A 17,952-nucleotide genomic window follows, 5' to 3' on the forward strand; every position below is an offset into this window, starting at 1 on the left:
ACCTATCAGCCAGGCTATGGCTTTTAGCAAAAAAAAAAAGCAGGTGGTCTCAGCGAGCCATGGTTCTTCGAAATAAAGTTATATAAAACTAATTAAAGAAAACATTTAAGATATATCTACTCTTCCATCTGCTACAAAAATCAAACCCAATATAAAAAAGACTGCCTGAAAGTATGCTACACATATTGCTTTTGCGCGCAGCGATCAAGCACGCAGAATATGACAACGTTAATAAATAATCATAACAACAAAACCAGCAAGCAACCACACTTATATACATGTTCACATTAAAGCAAGCAGCCACACTTGTGTACAAGGCAACGAAGAATATTCCATACATATAACCAGCAGCTTGAAGTAGAGAGATTATTTCACATACATATATGTATGTAGCTGGCAGCTAAGAGCAGAAGTTGTTAATCACACATACACACGCACATGGCTGGAAGAAAAGCATAAGCTATATAGCTAACATGAGATACAACTGTTATAGAAGGCATGTTTGTGAAACGTCTAGACCTTAGGAGAAATATGCGAACGAGGCAACAGAAATTATAAAAGCAGCGCAAGCTGAGAAATAATAATCAGTTTGATTTAAACACGCTATTAGTGAAGTACAATTGTACTACTTCCAAAGTAGTCTGAATAAAGAACATTTTGCAATACTGAATATTGGAGTTATTTATTCTACAGTTCAGCGCTTTGAACGATAGCAGAAGGTGCGTAATTATCAGGAATTCCCCAAAATTCGTTACAGTATGTACATATATATCAATACATCACAAGTAAATATCTAGAAAAATAAAAAAAAAACGTGGATGATAAAAATAATTGCGTTTTCAAACAATGTATGGGTGTTTCCGTAAAATTGTCATCTAAGAGCAAAGAAGTAAAGTTTTGTCTAAAAAAATTTTATAGATATATATAAATTTTTCAGATGGCTATGGAGAAAGTGCATCTTGATACTCATTATAACAACCAAATGTTGAAAGTGTAGCATCAGTTGGTCTATATGTTCAGAGAAGTTAGGTACCTTTCTGTTTCCTAAAAAGTTTTTAACAACCCAAACGAACTCGTCTTATACACATTTTTTATTTGCTTTCATGCGGCGTGTCAACTTTGGATCAGAAATTAGTATTCTTATCTGTGGTCCATCGAAAATCTAAGCCTTCACCTATTTAGAACTTAGTTTTGGAAATGATTTAGAAATATATTTGAAACATTCATCACTTTTGTCTAATAACTATCGTAGGAGTGCGAGTTCGACTCCCACTCCCGGGAGAAAAGGCTTTGAAGAGATTTACAAGGTATAATCGAAACAGCTGTCGCCTTGTCCGTCCTGATGTCACGTTGTTAAAATTTTTCCCAAATTATTAAATAAATTATAAAATTAAAAAATTGCTTCAAATAAATGTTTTCATACATTTAGAAAAGCAATATGGGCAATCCCCGATTATTAAAATCATACAAACAGACAAAATTGGTTAATTCGTTGTAGTTCTATAAATAGAACGAAAACAGCAACAAAAACCAAAGTTTCTTTGAAAACCGCCGTACCAAGCATAGCTTTAATACATAATTGCATACGAAGTATGCAATGTGTAAAAGATTAAAATATGCAAAAAAGAAGACAATTGGGAAGAACTTTACAACAGGCATGACGTAGCTGAATGCGTTCTAATAAAAAACGTGTTAAATTTTGATGGTATAATTAAGAACATTTAGGATCTCCTTTTCTTGCTATCGCAATGTAACACGCTTTTATTAGAACAATTAGGACTGTGATATAAACTGTAAGATTTAATAATTTAGGTGTAAAGTTTTAATGTTAAAAATATATAATTATGTACAATATAGAATTTTTTTGTCGCAGACGAAAAAGCCTAATTATCGTTTAAGCTTACAATGAACTTATAAAGTGTTATATTTCTTTAGAGTCAATTTATTGTTTACTTTTTAGTTAATTTTATTAACCAAAATAATAAAAGCTTATTTTTAAAAAAGTTTTTTTTTCTTTAATTTTATTTTTTACTTTTTAGTTCGTTTTATTAACAAGTAATAGAAGCTTGTTCTTATAAAAGCTTTAAATATAAGTATAGGGCGTGAAACAAAAACACATATATCAGTTACATCTGCGTATAATGCGTATTGGAATTTATTAGTACACATTTTATGCGCAGCAACTTCAGAGGTGTATTTAAAGTTTAAAGCATTGTAAATATAAGTATTGAAGTCATGAGCCTGGGCATTCGCGCAATTTTAGTGATGTAAATTGCATGGCGCCAGCGCCAATGCGGTGCCAGCTCAATGGTAGCTCATTGACGAAATTACTCCAAGCGAATTTTTGACGCTTCTTAGTAGTGAGTGCGTAGTACATTTTACTTGCGCTATTGAGTGAAACGACTTTTGTGTATCAGGCACGAGTTTGGTGTTATTGGCGCTACTGGCAGTGATGACACTGAGCTGTTGACGGTAGCGCTGGTAGTTCAGATTTTGAATCAGAGAAAGAATTGATGACCCGTGTGAATTATTATGGCTTTGGCCGTGTAAATTATTATGGTGTATTTGTATATTTTAGATTTAATGCACAATTAATATTTGTGTGTTTGAGCGGCCAAATAATAACAGTAGTATTGCTAAAGTGCTGCTTAGTTGATGGAATGTCGCTAATTTCTTAGCGATGATCAGCAGATTGTCAATATTTCGTTCAACGGACGCGCGAAATTGCCACATCTGCTCAAATTTTCCAAAGATTTTCCATTCTTGATTTAACTTAAGCTGTTATGCCAATATTTTTCAGCCAGCTTTTTTCAAATAGGTAATTTTTCCAAAAGCAAAATAAATTACAGAAAAGATTACAGGGTTAAACAGCCTTAAAAATTCAGCTATGTTGGTTATACACAGAAATACAACAGAGGGTTGTGTCTCCGCTTTTCGCAAGCGATGAGATTCACCACGCGTGACACGTGATTCACCACGTCCAAAACTCACAATCCACGGATAGGTACCGGCGTGTTTGTATGGGACTTAGGCTGTTATGCCAAAGTAAATACAAATCTTTACCGATAACTGTGTTATCGATTAATTTATCGAATTCTAACAAAGTAATATTGCATTGTCATCGGAGTTATACATGTGTGTAAAATTTCAGCTCAATCGGACACCGGGAAGTGTATCAAATTTAACTTGCAAGATTCCATTACAGACAACAAAAGTGAAAGTAAATAAAAGCTTATAAAAAGAAAAAGTTCTGCAGGGCGAAATCTAAAGCCCTTGGAATAATGGCAGGAATACTGTTCGTGGTATTACATATATAAATAAATTAGCGGTACCCGACAGATGATGTTCTGGGTCACCCTGGTCCACATTTTGGTCGAAATCTCGAAAAGGCCTTCACATATACAACTACCACAACTCTCTTTTAAAATTCTTATTAATACCTTTAATTTGACACCCATATTGTACAAACACATTATAGAGTCACCCCTGGTCCACATTTATATCGATATTTCGAAAAGCCGTCCACCCATAGAACTAAGGCCCACTCCCATTTAAAATACTCATTAACACCTTTCGTTTGATACCCATATTGTATAAACGCATTCTAGAGTCACCCCTGGTCCACCTTTATGGCGATATCCCGAAAAGGCGTCCACCTATAGAGCTAAGGCCCACTCCCTTTTAAAATACTCGTTAACACCTTTCATTTGATACACATATCGTACAAACAAATTCTAGAGTCACCCCTGGTCCACCTTTATATCGATATTTCGAAAAGCCGTCCACCCATAGAACTAAGGCCCACTCCCATTTAAAATACTCAACACCTTTCGTTTGATACCCATATTGTATAAACGCATTCTAGAGTCACCCCTGGTCCACCTTTATGGCGATATCCCGAAAAGGTGTCCACCTATAGAGCTAAGGCCCACTCCCTTTTAAAATACTCATTAACACCTTTGTTTTCATACCCATATCGTACAAACAAATTCTATAGTCACCCCTGGTCCACCCTTATGGCGATATCTCGAAAATGCGTCCACCTATAGAACTAGGGCCCACGCCCTTTTGAAATACTAATTAACACCTTTCATTTGATACCCATATCGTACAAACAAATTCTAGTGTGACCCCTGGTCCACCTTTATGGCGATATCTCGAAAAGGCGTCCACCTATAGAACTGCCTACCCCCTTTTAAAATACTCATAAATACCATTCATTTGATACCCATATCGTACAAACAAATTCTAGAGTCACCCCTGGTCCACCTTTATGGCGATATCTCGAAAATGCGTCCACCTATAGAACTAGGGCCCACGCCCTTTTGAAATACTCATTAACACCTTTCATTTGATACCCATATCGTACAAACAAATTCTAGTGTGACCCCTGGTCCACCTTTATGGCGATATCTCGAAAAGGCGTCCACATATAGAACTGCCCACCCTCTTTTAAAATACTCATAAACACCTTTCATTTGATACCCATATCGTACAAACAAATTCTAGAGTCACCCCTGGTCCACCTTTATGGCGATATCTCGAAAATGCGTCCACCTATAGAACTAGGGCCCACGCCCTTTTGAAATACTAATTTTCACCCTTCATTTGATACCCATATCGTACAAACAAATTCTAGTGTGACCCCTGGTCCACATTTATAGCGATATCTCGAAAAGGCGTCCACCTATAGAACTGCCCACCCCCTTTTAAAATACTCATAAACACCTTTCATTTGATACCCATGTCGTACAAACAAATTCTAGAGTCACCCCTGGTCCACCTTTATGGCGATATCTCGAAAATGCGTCCACCTGTAGAACTAGGGCCCACGCCCTTTTGAAATACTCATTAACACCTTTCATTTGATACCCATATCGTACAAACAAATTCTAGTGTGACCCCTGGTCCACCTTTATGGCGATATCTCGAAAAGGCATCCACCTATAGAACTGCCCACCCCCTTTTAAAATACTCATAAACACCTTTCATTTGATACCCATATCGTACAAACAAATTCTAGAGTCACCCCTGGTTCACCTTTATGGCGATATCTCGAAAAGCCGCCCGCCTATAGAACTAAGACCCACTCCCTTTTAAAATACTCATTAACACCTTTCATTTGATACCCATATCGTACAAACAAATTCTAGAGTCACCCCTGGTCCACCTTTATGGCGATATCTCGAAACGGCGTCCACCTATAGAACTGAGGCCAACGCCCTTTTAAAAAACTCATTACACCTTTGTTTTCATACCCATATCGTACAAACAAATTCTATAGTCACCCCTGGTCCACCCTTATGGCTATATCTCGAAAAGGCGTCCGCCTATAGAACTAAGGCCCACGCCCTTTTAAAATATTTACGAACACCTTTCATTTGATACCCATATCGTACAAACAACACATTCCAGGGTTACCCTAGGTTCTTTTTACAACATGGTGATTTTCCCTTACTTTGTCTCCACAGCTCTCAACTGAGTATGTAATGTTCGGTTACACCCGAACTTAGCCTTCCTTACTTGTTTAAGATAAATTCGATGGAATATTTCTTTCTGGAAACAATTCAGCTTAACGGTATGGTAAATGGCTGGTTTCCGCAAGCAACCTATGAAAAAATGTGCGGTTCGTAAAAGGCACGCTTCTCTGCTAGCTGGCTTTTAACTGAGACTATGCAAACCACTCCCATAAATTGTACAGAAATTTTACGAAAAAATCGAACATATTATTTACGCCCCATTCTAATGAATTGATAACGCTTTTCAAGTTTTTTTAAGCACTTGCTTAGCATGGTAGTTTGTTAAAATAAAATTGATTGGGCTACAAAACTGCATACTAAAAAAAAACATATCAAAAACCATCCATATATGTACTACTCCTATAGTGTTACTACGGGATGGATACACTCACAAAAAACAGAGTGCCGATATATTGCTTTTTAAATGTTTTTGTTTTTGTATTCAATGATCGAATGTACCTAAATTTAAATTGGTTTGCATTAGTACAAAATTCAGTTTGCTCTTAAATTATCGAAAACAAGTAAGTAAAGCTAAGTTCGGGTGTAACCGAACATTACATATTCAGCTGAAAGCTTTGGAGACAAAACAAGGGAAAATAACCATGCAGGAAAATGAACCTAGGGTAACCCTGAAACGTGTTTTTATGACATGTGTATCAAATGGAAGGTATTAGAGAATATTTTACAAGGGACTGGGCTATAGTTCTATAGGTGGACGCCTTTCGAGATATCGCTATAAAGGTGGACCAGGGGTGACTCTATAATTTGTTTGTACGACATGGGTATTAATGAGGGTTTTAAAAGGGAGTGGCCCTTATTGGTATATGTGAAGGAATTTTCGAGATATCGACCAAAATGTGTACCAGGGTGACCCAGAACGTCATCTGTCGCGTACCACTAATTTATTGATATATGTAATACCACGAACAGTATTCTTGCCATGATTCCAAGGGCTTTCGATTTCGCCCTGCAGAACTTTTTCATTTTCTTCAACTTAATATGGTAGGTGTCACACCCATTTTACAAAGTTTTTTCCAAAGTTATATTTTGCGTAAAAAAACGAATCCTATCACCATGTTTCATCCCTTTTTTCGTATTTGGTGTAGAATTATGGCATTGTTTTTAATTTTTCGTAATTTTCGATATCGAAAAAGTGCGCGTGGTCATAGTCGGATTTCGCCCATTTTTAATACCAAGATAAAGTTAGCTCAGATAAGTACGTGAACTAAGTTTAGTAAAGATATATGGATTTTTGCTCAAGTTATCGTGTTAACGGCCGAGCGGAAGGACGGACGGTAGACTGCGTATAATACCTGGGCGTGGCTTTAACCGATTTCGCCCATTTTCTCAGAAAACAGTTATCGTCATAGAAACTATGCCTATACCAAATTTCGTAAGGATTGGTAAGTTTTTGTTCGACTTATGGCATTAAAATTATTCTAGACGAATTAAATGAAAAAGGGCGGTGCCACGCACCTTTTGGTATTTTCTTTTATTTTTGTTTTTCGGTACACCATATCATTACTGGAGTTGAATGTTGACATAATTTACTTATATACTGTAAAGATATTAAATTTTTTGTTAAAATTTGACTAAAATTTCTTTTTTTTTTTAAAGTCGGCGTGTTTGTCATCCGATTTTGTCAATTTTTATTTACCGCACATATAGTAACAGGAGTAAAGTTCCTGCCAAATTTAATCACGATATTTTCAACGACTGCCAAATTATAGCTTGCAAAACTTTTAAATTACCTTCTTTTAAAAGTGAGCGGTGCCACGCCTATTGACGAATATTTTACTAATTTTCTATTCTGCGTCATAAGGTTAACCCATTTTTCGCCCAGATCATTTTGATATATGGAAGTCTATATCTATCTCGATTAGTTTATGCCATTACGGATTACCGTTATGCGAACAAAATTAATATACTCTGTGAGCTCTGCTGAGCTGAGTATAATAAAAATAATAATTTAACTGACGAAATTTGATAAAAAATGGTCACTGCTCTTTTCGTTTTCATTGTACAATCAACATTTTTTAATAGCACTGCATAGTTCTAGGCGTCTCTTTTTAGTGTTCAATTATAAAACATATCGCACAACTAGATCATTAGGTAGCTAACTCAAAAAGCTAAAATTTCGAAGCTGTATCTCCGGACTTCCTAGTTCTATACCTACCCGTATACTCGATTAATTAATACCTTCCTAATCAACGAAAAAGGGCTTCGTAAAATTTTTAAATTGCATTGGCGTCAGTTTTTCACGTTTTCTGAACGTTACGAATTTTTGAGTTGATCGGTGTTCTAGAAGGAGGCCTTTCCTGCGCACTTGATACTGCTTTAGAAATTTTTGGCCATAAAGTTTTAGGGTTAGCGATTGTTGGAATTTGGGGGTAGATCTAACTTTCCGCTTCGCTACAGAAACCCCCAAAAGAAAGAAATGTGCTAAATTCATTAGTTTAACATCAAAAACTCTTGAATGGGGCAATTTAATAACCGTATTGCCACTAACTTTAAGTTTGGCTTGGTCAGTGATAACAGATGTAGGAAGTGCGGGTTGGAGCAGGAAACAATGGAGCATGTTTAGTGCTGCTAGTGGTAACACTACGAACTCATTCAGTCTATGTGAGGTTCTCCCATCATCACCAACTCGAAAAAACTGAAAACGGTAGATAATCTAGAGCGTGCTCTTAAAACATCCTACAACAAATCTACCCCCTATCAGCGTCCAAAATCAGAAATCCCCGCCTAGGTGGAGTGGTGAACTAAGGGTGCTAAGGTCAAAAGAACGCAAGCTATAAGTCTGCATAACCAAGTTATGGCAACGAGGATAGCCAAGGCTGAGTCTTGCCAATCCTTTTATTCGTCGATTAATAAACGCCGTGAATCGTGTGCGTTTTGCAAAGTTCTGTTCGAGGAACCTCTCAACGATCACTTCTTGACAGGAGAGAATAGGGTGTGGGCGGAATCTGCTGAGCATTCACTAAACATCTTCTTGAACACTCGCTCTCTGATAGCGGTAACCCCTCAACTGACAGAGGTATTCGGTGCCAGCTGCTTCATTCGGACAGGTTGCTGAACTCCGGCATTAGCAAGAAAAAATATGATTCGATTCGAAAAGCAGGCAGAACATTACATGAATACACCCAAGACTAAAGACCAATTAGCCTTACCTTCTTCATGTAGAAGGTTCTGGATAGGCTCTTGGATATCCACATTAGCTAGGTCCTAGATGGCCCTAAGATTTATACGGCACAACATTCGTATATGGAAGGGAGTTCTACCGAAATGGTCCTCCATGAGCTTATATGCACCATAGAGAGTCATACAATACAAAGAATACACCCTAGCTTCCTTTTAAGATATAAAAGACCCTCGAATTAAAGTGGAACACTAGAAGAAGCGCGTCGAAGGTTTTACGTGTGAGCAGCCAAAAGCGACTTAACGTCAACCCTAGTTAAACGGAGCTGATACTGTTTACTAACAAGAACAACGTACCACAGTTTCGACTACCCTCTCTAAATGATACTCTCGTCACTCTCCCAGTATTTGGGCGTCGAGATACACGGCAAGTTTAGATAAAACCGAATGTAGGATTGAAAAGGCTTACATTACCTTCTATTCGTGTAAAAGAATCGTCCTCAAAAACGTGGGTATAAACCCAAACTCGTGATGTGCTTATATACGGCCATCTTTAGAATCATACTAACATATGGGGTTATAGCATGGTGATCGGCCATGGACAAAGAGTGCAACATTAAAAAGATGAAGCGAGTAAAACGGGCAGCTCTCAGAGGGGTGCGCTAATATTGTGTCCAACTGACGAATCAAATGTGCTCCTAAACCAGCTTCCTCTGTACCTTGACATATGTGAAACTGCAGCTTGTTCGGCACTAAGATTTGGTGAGTCTGATTGATCGAACTCGATGGAGTTGGGCTTACGGTGTCTTCTGCGAACATCTTAAGGTATCGTTGTCAGTCCGTCTACTCAATTTCGCTAGTATTTTCCAAGCGGAAGTTCCGGGATAGAGAGGACGTGTACGCTCCTGTCGGAGGACTCAGTGGACTCAGATAGCCAAGCATCCTCATCACTTCATTCAAGGCTGTCGGTTGCAACTGAGTAACCCTAGTGTGGGTATCTTGTAACAAGGACATAGAGGGCAACGAGAAGGCAGATAAACTTGCAATGACCGGGGCACTGTTTGATTCTGCGGATGCGGTTGAGATGCATATACACTTACATAGCAGATTGAAGGAGTTAGCAGTCTCCAACTGGTATTCTTCGGACACCTGCAAGAGAGCCAAGCAAACATGGCCGCATTACCATAGTAGGAGAGCCGTGAACCTACTTAATAAGTCAAACATTTAGGATCACTGCCACAATCACGCCACACTGGCCGCTTGAGCTTTATTCTGAGGACTCTTTTAACAGTATTTGCTGGAGCTGCGACGAGGAGGCAGTAAAGAAAGCGTCTTGCACTACCTGTGTGAATGCCCAGCTGTAGCACAAACTAGGTTTCTAACTATGGGCAGTCGAAGATATACTGCCGGAACTAAAGGAAGTAGCTTAATACTCTGTAAAAGATATCGGTAGGTTCATTGTCCGCACCAAATGGTGAGAACGGAGTACCAACTAACCATACTAAAACTGCAGCAATTGGTTCCCGGAGAAACTTGCATCAAAATAGCGCCTCTTGCGTTATTTGGACTCGGATCTTTGGTATCCGGGCGGCGCAGGAAACCATCCAACCGGTCAAGAAACGGGTCAAGAAAATTTGTTCTTTGAAATTTTCTTAAAACTATAATCAGTTCACAAGTAAAAATATTACTTATACTTGACGAGATGCTCAAATTCAGGAGCAGATTATTGTAATCGAATTTCGAAATCATTGTTAGTGGAAAATTCCAAGTTTTTGAAAATATGGTTGATATATATTTAGTAATTTTTTTTTGCTTAACAATTATTTCTAATTAAAACAAAACAAATAACGTTCATAACTTTTCTCCATACATCAAACATACATACATATCTTATTACGGCAAGGAAAGTGTTTCAAATTTATACCTGCGCGCTTTCACAAAATATCACACAATTTTTCCGCATACATTTTACGCTCTTCTATCACATTCTAATAACAATGCTATTGCTCTTTAAGTTCAGCTCCGGCATTCACATATCCTTCTCTACCACTGACATTTACTACCATTGAAAGTTGCCTTTGTTCTGCCTCTTTGGCCTTTTGTTCTGATGACTTGGCCCATTCTTGTAACTCTCCTGAAGCCCAGAACCAATAAACTAGACAGCCAATGAGGTAGATACCAGCCGAAATGAAAAATACTGCTTCCCACTCCTGGGATGTTTGATTTGTTACTAAATAGCCCGTCAACATCGGACTAACTATACCAGGAATGGTGGCAAACGTATTACCGAGACCCATTAAAACACTGGCATGTTGAGGTGCAATATCAAGATGGTTGACACTAAAAATTAACAAAAAATACATAAAAAGTTATATTTAATTTTACAGAAAACAAGTAAAGGTGTCTAAGTTCGGCTGTAACCGAACATTATATACTCAGCGTGAGCTTCAATTGTGGCACCGCCCGTTTAAAAAAAATGTCTCCCCATTTCCTCTTACAATAAAACTTGATAAGTGAAATATCATTGATTCAAAACAATTTTTTGCTAAGTTATAGCTTATTATTATAGTATACGACGCTTTTAAACTTGTTTTATATCTAATTTGCCGTGGTCTTTAACCGATCCAGTCCATTTTTACTAGAAATATTGTCTACTATAAGGACAATACGTGTACACAATTTCATTACGATATTTTAATTTTTCATCGAGTTATGGCTCCCGAAATATAGAAAAATATAGTCATAAAAGGGGCGGTGCCAAGTTTTTCCTATTTATTGTTATAAATCCACTTGGGAAATGAAATACCATTGATATAAAGCTCTTTTTTGCTACGATATAGCTATGTTTATTCGTTCACGACCCATTTTAAAAATCGGTTATATAAACGATTCCTTAAACGATTTCGTTAATTTTTCTCTAAAGCATTCCTTAGAGTAAAGGCAACCTCTCTGCCGAAATTTGTTACGATAGATTTAACGATTTTTGATTTATGATGAATAATATTGATTTTATCATAAGTGGGCGGTGCCACGCCCATTTTAAACATTTTTTTCAAATTTTTATCAAGAATCTCAATATCAGTCCACGTGTCAAATTTCAACATTCTCGGTGTATTCTTTACTAAATAATCGGGTTTTTTGTGTTTTCCAAAATGTTATAAATATAACAAGTAAGGAAGGTTAAGTTCGTGTGTACCCGAACATTACATACTCAGTTGAGAGCTATGGTGACAACATAAGGGAAAATAACCATGTAGGAAAATGAACCGAGGAAACCCTGGAATGTGTTTGTATGACATGTGTATCAAATGAAAGGCATTAAAGAGTATTTTATGAGGGAGTGGGCCATAGTTCTATAGGTGGACGCCGTTTCGAGATATCTCCATAAAGGTGGACCAGGGGTGACCCTAGAATTTCTTTGTACGATATGGGTATCAAATTTAAGGTATTAATGAGGGGTTTAAAAGTGAGTGGTGGTAGTTGTATAGGTGGTCGCCTTTTCGAGATATCGCCATTAAGGTGGACCAGGGGTGACTCTAGAATGCGTTTGTACGATATTGGTATCAAATTAAAGGTATTAATGGGAGCTTTAAAAGGGAGTGGTGGTAGTTGTATATGTGAAGGCGTTTTCCAGATATCGACCAAAATGTGGACCAGGGTGACCCAGAACATCATCTGTTGGATATCGCTAATTTATTTATATATGTAATACCTGCCAAGATTTCAAGGGTTCTTTATTTCGCCCTGCAGAACTTTTTCATTTTTTTCTACTTAATATGGTAGGTGTCACAACCATTTTACAAAGTTTTTCTAAAGTTATATTTTGCGTCAATAGATCAATCCAATTACCATGTTTCATCCCTTTTTTTCGTACTTTGTATATAATTATGGCATGTTTTTCATTTTTCGATATCGAAAAAGTGGGAGTGGTCTTACTGGATTTCGCCCATTTTTTACACCAATACAAAGTGAGTTCAGATAAATACGTGAACTAAGTTCAGTAAAGATATGTCGATTTTTGCTCAAGTTATCATGTTAACGGCCATGCGGAAGGACAGACGGACAACTGTGTATAAAAACTGGGCGTGGCATCAACCGATTTCGCCCGTTTTCACAGAAAACAGTTAACATCATAAAATCTATGCCCCTACCAAATTTCAAAAGGATTGGTAAATTTTTGTTCGACTTATGGCATTAAAAGTATCCTAGACAAACTAAATGAAAAAGGGCGGAGCCACGCCCATTTTGAAATTTTCTTTTATTTTTGTATTTTGTTGCACCATATCATTACTGGAGTTGAATGTTGACATAATTTATTTATATACTGTTAAGATATAAAATTTTTTGTTAAAATTTTACTTTAAAAAAATTTTTTTTATAAAAGTGGGCGTGGTCCTTCTCCGACTTTGCTAATTTTTATTGAGCGTACATATAGTAATAGGAGTAACGTTCCTGCCAAATTTCATCATGATATCTTCAACGACTGCCAAATTACAGCTTGCAAAAATTTTAAATTACCTTCTTTTAAAAGTGGGCGGTGCCACGCCCGTTGTCCAAAATTTTACTAGTTTTCTATTCTGTGTCATAAGGTCAACCCATCTACCAAGTTTCATTGTTTTAGCTTTCTTTGGTAATGAATTATCGCACTTTTTCGTTTTTTCGAAATTTTCGATATTGAAAAAGTGGGCGTCGTTATGGTCCGATTTCGTTCATTTTAAATAGCGATCTGAGATGAGTGCAGGAACCCACATACCAAATTTCATCAATTTACCTCAAAATTTACTCAAGTTATCGTGTTAACGGACGGACGGACATGGCTCAATCAAATATTTTTTCGATCCTGATTATTTTGATATATGGAAGTCTATATCTATCTCGATTCCTTTATACCTGTACAACCAACCGTTATCCAATCAAAGTTAATATACTATGTGTGCAAAGCACGCTGAATATAATTAGGAAATATGACATGCATTACGAGGTGTGTTCAATAAGTATCGCGAATTTTGTGTTTTTTTTTCAAAAATTATTTATTTGTTCATGAATATCTATTTTTTCCCCTTCAAAGTAATCTCCATGAGATAATATACACTTGTGCCAACGATTTTTCCAATCTTCGAAGCACTTAAAAACATAATTTTTTTTTTCTTGTTCAGTTCCTCCTTCGATGTCGTCTTTATCTCGTCAATCGTAGCGTAGCGTTGTCCTTTCAATGGCCTCTTCAGTTTACGGAACAAGAAAAAGTCACAGGGGGCAAGATCTGGGGAATACGGTTGCTGTGGCGTCATTACTACTTACTTAATTAATTGGCGCTTAACCGTCTAAACGGTTATGGCCGTCCAACAAGGCGCGCCAGTCGCTCCTTCGCTCCGCCAACCGGCGCCAATTGGTCACACCAAGTGAGTTTAAATCGTTTTCCACCTGGTTCTTCCAACGGAGTGGGGGCCGCCCTCTACCTCTGTTTCCATAGGCGGGTTCCGATAGAAACACTTTCTTGGCCGGAGCATCATCTTTCATTCGCATAACATGGCCTAGCCAGCGCAGCCGCTGCGTTTTAATTTGCTGGACTATGTTGATGTCTGCGTTTAGCTCGTACAGCTCATCATCATTGTGGCGTCATTAGTGTGTTGTTTTTGGCCAAAAAGGCGCGTCGAAATTGAGCAATTTTGGTACAAAATTGAATGACACGAGCCAATCGATATGTCTAGGTCCTCAGCAACTTCTCTAACGATGATTCGACGATTCGCCAATACCATTTTCTTCACTTCATGAAATTTTTCGTCTGTTGTTGAAGTGCTCAGACGTCCGGCACGCTCTTCGTCGTTTACATCTTCTCGGCCTTCTGAGAACATTTTGTACCACCGATAAACGTTGCTTCGGTCAAAGGTAGCTTCTCCGTATGCCACAGTCAACATTCGGAATGCATCCGCGTACTTAATTTTGTTTTTCACACACCTGTATCAAGGTTCTTTGATCAATTTTTTTTTTTTTTTGTGAATAGGTAAAAATCGAAGACGAGCCAAAACATGTGCAACCAAAGCAACTGTCAACAATTAATTGAACATTCAAAATGGCTGAGCTTGTCGCCATAAGTGAGATACATGAGTACCAACATAACGCCACAAAAGAATTTAAATTCGAAATATAGCGAAAATTCGCGATACATTTTGAACACATCGCGTATACTTACGCAAAACCAGACCACGCGAATGCGCCCAAGCCTACCGCAATAGTAATGCACACCACTGACCATGTCGGGTCTAACAAGTAGGCAGTCATAATCATAAATGTCGTCTGTGACAGAAAGGCGCCACAGTTGAAATAGCGACGAACTTGTGTTGTGGTTAAAATTTTTTTCATTTGCAACCAATCGGCTAAATAGCCGGACACACCCAGCAGAATGCCCATGGCAAGATAAGGTATAGCTGATACAAATCCAGTTTTATCCAAATTAAAGTTTAGAGTATCTATGAGAAATAAAATGACATATTAAATATTTAATGTAGACCACAGCAAGATTTTCATACCTTTAAGAAATGTTGGTAATTGCGTAAGCAGTGTATAGAAGCCCCAATTTTCGGAAAAATGCGAAACTACAATGGCATAGAAAGGTTTTGATGTAAGTATGGCTTTCCACGGATGCTTTATTTGCAAATTCCCACTATATCCTATTGTTTTCTGTATATATTCACGTTCGTTATCTGTACAGTAACGATCACATTCTGGACCCGGACGTACAATAATCACCCATAACACAAACCATATTAAACCAATGATACCAAACACATAGAATACACTCTCCCAACCATAAGCTGATGCTAAAAGTCCGGATGAAGGCATTGCAATAACGGTTCCAGCATAATTTCCTGCAAACGCAATCGAAGCCATACGCGAACGTTCAAGTGGTGGAGCCCAACGTGACCAAACTGCATGAATACAGGGAAAGGTGACTCCCTGTAAAATTTAAATAAAAACAACATTGGTGTGCATTATTTGGTCTGTGCATTAAGTATGGTAAGCAGTTTTTAAGTAATTAAAGTGAAATTTTAAATGGACACAAAAGCCACAGTTTGAAAATGCAGTTCCTGTGTATGTTCGCTGTAAATTGTATGACCTTTTCGCTCTTATTTTGAATCCAAATTAATAAATAAAGTTTTAGTTGTAAAGGTGGAGATTCGTGGTATTAGCGATCTTTGGGCATTATTGGTCGTAGTGCTTTTTATTTTATATTTATATTTTATTAAAATAATACATATGTTAAAAATAAACAATTGTGGGCACGCAAAGAAATCTATTTGTACTATGCCACTAAAGTCAGTATTTGATTAGAACCAACACTGCATTACCGGCAGTTGCTAACATTCGCCATACTGCACACTGCGATTACCCAGAAATAAGTTTGAACTTTTATTGATAAATTTAGAAATGAATACGAAATATGAGGTCTTAAAGGCCTAAAAATATGTTCGTCTAGCCAGACGACAACGCCGAAATGTGACATAATCAACTTGGGTACAAAAAAAAAAAGGATAAAATGAAATCCACAAATATTTGAATTGGATTGCTGCAAGTGATTTTGTGGCTTGCTTTAATTTACTTTTTAAAGAAATGTGAGCCATATTGGATTTTATGAAATAAAGCATATATGTATATTAATTATGTATGTATGCATGTATATTAACGTTAATAAAAAAGGCTTCAATATCTTTGTATAATAGCTTTCAGAACATGTTATTTTCTCGTAGATACTCTAATTGGCGCAATCGCTACATTTCGTCTTTCGCGTTGCATGGTATTTTTCCCGTTAGTTTGGCACAATCGAGCTCTTCTATACGAAGACCATTCAAAGATTATACTCGGCTTAATGCCACGTATGCCCGGCATTTGGCGAAAAGTGCAGATCCTAGATACACCACTGCGTTATCCACCGCACACCCTTGCATTTTATGAACTGTGCAAGCCCAAGACAGTATAATTGGAAGCTGTACTCATTCAATAGTGCCATAATTTCGTAACGCAGGGAACTGTACCGACCTGGGTTTAATTAAATTAACACAGTCGCGTCTTAATGGGAAGTCTCTTAAAGTTTGATGGCAAGATTCCCCCGTTCCGTACGATTATTTGCCCCCTATCTAAATTTTTGTATTATGTTTTCACTGTCATCGGCCTCTAAATTACGTTTGAAATTTAAAGTCTCTAGCTCACCGGGAAGTTACTTAAAAACCGATCTCTTAATTACCAATTTCGAAAATCGTATCTAAATATTTATTATCTAATTATTTCGATTTACAGAATTTTTTTCTCTTTTTGTTCCTTTGTCACGGCGTCTTAACCTATCTGTGAAGTTTCATGTTTGTAGCTCAATGAGAAGTTACTTAAAAATCGATTTCAAAATTCCCTCTGTTCCGTTTGATTTATCTAAATATCTCAGTCCGTGCACCCCCTAGCGAAACTTTTTGTATTGTGTCATCGGCTGTCAACGACCTCTGCATTAGATTCCAACCTAATAAAAACGCACGCAAGTCATTTTCTGTCAAAAATATTTCATGCACATACAACTTGTATGATAGCAGGGATGCACCTTAACGTTAAGCTAATCGTTTATCAAAAAATTTCCACCGTTTCCGTTGAAACACTTCGAAATATTATCGATAAAGAAATTATCAAGATAAATTGTATCTCGTTTTTAACCGAAACGAAAAGCTTTCGTTAACGTTAAAAACGTTAACGAAAACGTGATACTTTATGTTTGAATTGTGCTGGCAATGCTATAGCCATGGTGAAGCCGTAAGGTGGCAACAACGAGCGCACATACATACACAAACTCTATGTAATTTGTTTGTGTAATTCGTTGGTGGTAATGTCAAAAATACTCTGAGAAATGTTCGTACTGTCAAAATTCATGAGAAAAGTTGCAATCAGCTTGGATAATGCTTTCACCTTTAATGACTCCGCCATCAATCAGCTTTGCCAGCATAGTTTGAAATTAATAATCAACATAAACGATTTGATTTCGTTTTGATATGGCAGAAAACGAAACGAAATCATTTCGTTAATTTGACGATCTTAACGTTAATAAACGAAACGAAATGACTTCGTTTCGTTTATTAACGTTGATTATCGTAACGAAATGATATTGTTTCGTTGGTTAAGCATGCCTGTATGATAGCAATCGAAATTAAATTTGCTGCGTGAAAACCTAAGGCAAGGTGCACACGAGGCTACGCGTCATAGACGCGTATAGAATATTTCATATAGCTACAATTTCTCTACGCCTCAAGATCTGCACACGAAG

At 37.3% G+C, this 17,952-nt stretch overlaps 1 protein-coding gene across 11 annotated transcripts in view; it reads right to left on the reverse strand.

Annotated features, from left to right (window-relative positions):
• Positions 1-10,426: 10,426 nt before the first annotated feature.
• Positions 10,427-17,952, reverse strand: part of MFS9 (major facilitator superfamily transporter 9) — a 46,349-nt gene continuing 38,823 nt past the window's right edge. For all 11 annotated transcript variants that reach the window (XM_067789324.1, XM_067789322.1, XM_067789325.1 and 8 more), the window contains 3 exons: positions 15,185-15,611; positions 14,848-15,124; positions 10,427-10,997 (listed from right to left, as the gene is read on the reverse strand). In XM_067789324.1, the coding sequence (XP_067645425.1) occupies positions 10,658-10,997; positions 14,848-15,124; positions 15,185-15,611 (1,044 nt within the window). In that variant the 3' untranslated portion in view covers positions 10,427-10,657. The remainder of the gene's footprint in view (positions 10,998-14,847; positions 15,125-15,184; positions 15,612-17,952) is intronic.

This window comes from Eurosta solidaginis, chromosome 5, assembly GCF_040869045.1.
Source record: "Eurosta solidaginis isolate ZX-2024a chromosome 5, ASM4086904v1, whole genome shotgun sequence".
Classification (NCBI taxonomy): Eukaryota; Metazoa; Arthropoda; class Insecta; order Diptera; family Tephritidae; genus Eurosta; species Eurosta solidaginis.